The sequence below is a fragment of the Podarcis pityusensis genome (assembly GCF_964106645.2).
Source record: "Podarcis pityusensis genome assembly, chromosome: 5".
In the NCBI taxonomy this organism is placed as follows: domain Eukaryota; kingdom Metazoa; phylum Chordata; class Lepidosauria; order Squamata; family Lacertidae; genus Podarcis; species Podarcis pityusensis.
The window spans coordinates 22776158-22780066 of NC_138032.1; the positions used below are offsets into that span (position 1 = coordinate 22776158).

The following is a 3909-nucleotide window of genomic DNA, read 5'->3' on the forward strand; positions in this document are numbered from 1 at the left end:
TACAGTACACAGAAGTTACCACTGAATTCAGTGGGCCTTCCTTAGGATTTCAGCCTCTGACTTCCAAATGTTTTAATGATTGATACAGTGCAAGTAATTCATAATTTTTTATCTTATGGCAGCTTCTCTGAGCTCCATGTAACTTTACTTGTAGTGAACCTGCTAAAAACTAGGATACACAACAAATTAGAAGAGTATCTAGCTGTGAAAACATTGGTGCATACCTGCACATATAATTTAGGGCAGTGCTCTTCAAACACCAGATGCGGGTAGACTATGACTCCCATCATGCTTGATCATTGGGCTGCGCTTGCTGCAGATGATGGGATTTGGAGTCCACCCACATCTGGGGAGCCCAGGTCAAGGAGCACTGATTTAGATGATTCAAAATACCATTATAAATGAGTTCAAAGTATTAGCTGTATACACCAAATATCACAGGCCGCAAATCCCTTTTCTCAAGTCATGTTACTAGGCCAGGCTTCACCAACCTGGTGCTCCCCCCCCCCAATGTTTTGCATTACAACACTGCTCAACCCTAGGCTATGCTGATGTGAATTTTGGCCGAAAACATTTGAAGAGCAACAGGCTGACAAAGCTTTTAGGCAGTTATTTGTGTCTGACCATTTGCAATCTACTAGGATTGCACATTTAATCACAATACATAAAAACCCACAAAACTTTTCTTTTTGTAAAAAAATGGCAACTGTATTAAAAGATTTTTTTTAAATGAATAAAACATCTATTAAATGTCTGTCCAGGATTTAAAATTACAGTTATCGAGATTCTGTTTTCCAGGTACATCACATTACAATTCTTTTCATTGCTGGTTGAAGGTATATCTTTTACAAGGAGAACACACACACACAAAATAAAAAATAAAAAAAATTGCTAATACCTGTGAACTTGAATTTTTTTAATAAAAAAAACCCCCTGAACGCCATGGAAACTAAACTGGAAAAAAGGCTCAAATGGAAAACAAGAGAAATTAATTCTGTTAATAATAGGCCCTTTTGTTCTGGCTTGCTCTGTATGATTACAGAAAGGAAATGGTTAAGTAGGGTTTTTTTTAGTAGTAGATAATGGGATTCTTGGAACCTCCACAGGTTGGCACTGGCTGCAACAGCTGTTTTGAAGGCACTCTACAGACACAGGGCTGCTGTTGACCCTGCATCACATTCTAGGAAGTATTTGTACTTTAGAGAGCTAGTTGTCAAAATTGGTTATTGCCAACCCCCACCCCCTCGAATTAAATTAAACCATCTCCTAGCCCTCCCACCCACCCGCCCTCCTTCCCAAACCAAACCCCACAAAACACACAACTTAAAAATTGTGCAGATCTGTAATGTTTTCACAGCCGATTTTCTTTTTTAAAAAAAACAACAACCAAAAAGACAAATAAATGAATGCTCTCCATTCCCTCCCTTTCGATACAGCAGGTAAACAAAAATAGAAGATTTCACAATTAAATCAGCAGACACTTCTCTGGCACCTCGCACACCATATTGGCATCAGTGTTATTAAAAGTCCCAGGCAGTACACGTGCAATACTTCTCCAGATGGGATAGGCTTGTTAACAAATATTCCAACTTTGCATAGAAATCCGCAAGAGCCAAAAGTTTCCTAGTCACTGGCGGAGTTCGGACTGGCAAGTGGAGGGGTCTTTCTCTTCTCTCCTCCCCTCCAGTAACACAATCATTCCTTCGCTGCTGCTCCCCTTCATCTCTTGTTAAAAGCAATGGCTTTTAACACACACAAAAAACTCCCCCACTGGTTCTTGGTTGCAAATACAGCCCTCTCTGCAAGGAGGTACTTACAAGAAATAAGCAACAATCAAATGGATGGCATATACATGTTGGAAGTGCCACACTTCCAACGGGATTTGTGTGTGTGTAAGGGGGAGTGGGTGGGGTATATTTTTTGCACCAGATGTTAACGAGAGACAATGCATACCCATGACACCGATAACCACCACCAGCAGCAATAGCATAAGAAGCCGTAACCTGGAAGGAATCCGGGTGCAATGCAAAATTGTCTCAAAAGCTGGAATTTCACAGGATGACAACATTGCTGCCACAGCCGCTCTGTGTGTGTGATGGTGTTGTAAACCTTTAATTCAAGGAAAAAAAGGAAAAATTAAAAAAAAAAACAATAGAAAGCAATACAGTCGTGATGTCCTCTCCTCCTTTCAGAGGATCACGCAGGAAGAGCAGCATTGATCGTCCCCGTTGGGTTGGGAAGCGTAGTTCATCTGCCGGACGATCTCTGCAAAGAGTTCGTCCACCGAGGCTTTGTTTTTGGCTGAAGTTTCCATGAAGGGGCAGCTCCAGTCTTCGGCCAGGGCTTTGCCTTCCCCGAACGAGACCTCCCTTTCGCCCTCCAGGTCCACTTTGTTGCCCACCAGGATCATGGGCACCTTCTCGTACCTCTTGACCCGGATGATCTGGTCCCTCATGGGCTTGATATCCTGGAAGCTCTGCTGGTTGACGAGGCTGTAGACCAAGATGAAGCCTTGCCCGTTCTTGATGTATAGGTCCCGCATGGAGGCGAACTGCTCGGTGCCGGCCGTGTCCAGGATCTCCAGCACCGAGGGCGAAGAGTCCACCTCGATCTCCTTGCGGTAGAAGTCCTCGATGGTGGGGTCGTACTTCTCGATGAACGAGCCCGTCACGAACTGCACGGTGAGCGCCGACTTGCCCACCCCGCCCGAGCCCAGCACGACCACTTTGTATTCTCGCATGGCTCTTCGGGCGCCGGCGGCGGCGGCGGCAGCGCCGGGCTGCGCGCCTCGGCCGGCCGCCTTCCCTCGCCTGCTGCTGCCGCTGCTGCTGCTGCGCTCTCCGGCTCCCCTCCCACCCTCCGAGAGAAAGAAAGAAAGAGAAAGAAAGAAAGCACGGAGGGGAGAGGGAGGCAGGCAGGCGGCTGAGGGGGAAACGGAGGCGCCCTTTCCTCTCTTCGCGGGAAGGCACTGGAGGGGCGCAGCGGCGGCGGCGGCCGGGTGAAAAGGGCAAAGGCGCCCGCCTTCTCCCGCGCCCCGGCAGAAGGGGAAGGAGAGGCGGCGGGAGCTCCGAGTCGCTTTCGCAAGGCAAGAGCTGCGCCTCAGCAGCACGACGACGACGAGGAGGAGGAGGAGGAAGAAGGGAAGCGGCGGCTGCTGCTGCTTCTGCTGCTCGGGGCGGCGCGGAGGCGGCGCGCTCTGGTTCCAGTGGCGTCCCGGCCGCGGGGAGAGCTGCTGGGCGAGGAGGCGCGCGCCGCACGAGCCCCGCCGCGCTGCTTCGGGGCGCCGCTGGCCAGGTCCATCCCTCCTCCTCCTTCTTCCTTCTTTGCTGGCGGCCGGCCCCGCGACGCCCTCCGGTGAATCACTCGCTTCCCTCGGCTGCCGACCCCATTGGGCGCCGGGGCGCTCCCCTTCCAACCACCTGAGAGGAGGAGGAGGAGGAGGAGGAGGAGAGGCAAAGCGGACGGCACATCACGCGCGCACGCCCCGTTCGCTCCGCTTCCTCCGCTCCGGATTGGCTGCAGGCCCGCTGCTCGCCGAGCGGCCCAGGCTCATTGGCCCAGGCGGCGGGCTGCCTCGTGGATGGGGTTCTGGAGGAAGGGGATTGGCCCGGCAGCAGCTGTTTCTTTCTTTCTTTCTGGCGCGCCCCGCCTCCTCCCCCGCGCGCTCCTCCTTGTTCTCCTCCTCCTCCTCCGCGCCCTCCCGCGAACGCGAGAAGTTTGGGCGGATAGTGTGGGAAACGGGGATGAGCGGCGTGGGCGGTGCTGGGGGCGGGGAAGGGAAAGAAGAATGGGATGGGGGGGGGGGGAGAAGAAGCAAGCCGGGTCAATGGGAAGCGGAAGCCTCGGTGCACCCCAGGAGGAAGTAGGCTTAGCTGACTCCAAGGAGCAGGTTTGAGCAAGTTGTCGGCA

General features: G+C 51.8%; 1 protein-coding gene across 1 annotated transcript; it reads right to left on the reverse strand.

Moving 5' to 3' along the window:
• Window positions 1-1323: 1323 nt before the first annotated feature.
• Window positions 1324-3442, reverse strand: RAP2B (RAP2B, member of RAS oncogene family). The gene has a single exon (XM_081008331.1). The coding sequence runs from the start codon at window positions 2738-2740 to the stop codon at window positions 2189-2191; it is 552 nt and encodes a 183-aa protein (XP_080864457.1). The 5' UTR covers window positions 2741-3442; the 3' UTR covers window positions 1324-2188.
• Between the last annotated feature and the right edge of the window lie 467 nt (window positions 3443-3909).

Coding starts and splice junctions, on each gene's coding strand:
- RAP2B (XM_081008331.1), bottom strand. CDS start 2,740: ATGCGAGAATACAAAGTGGTCGTGCTGGGCTCGGGCGGGGTGGGCAAG.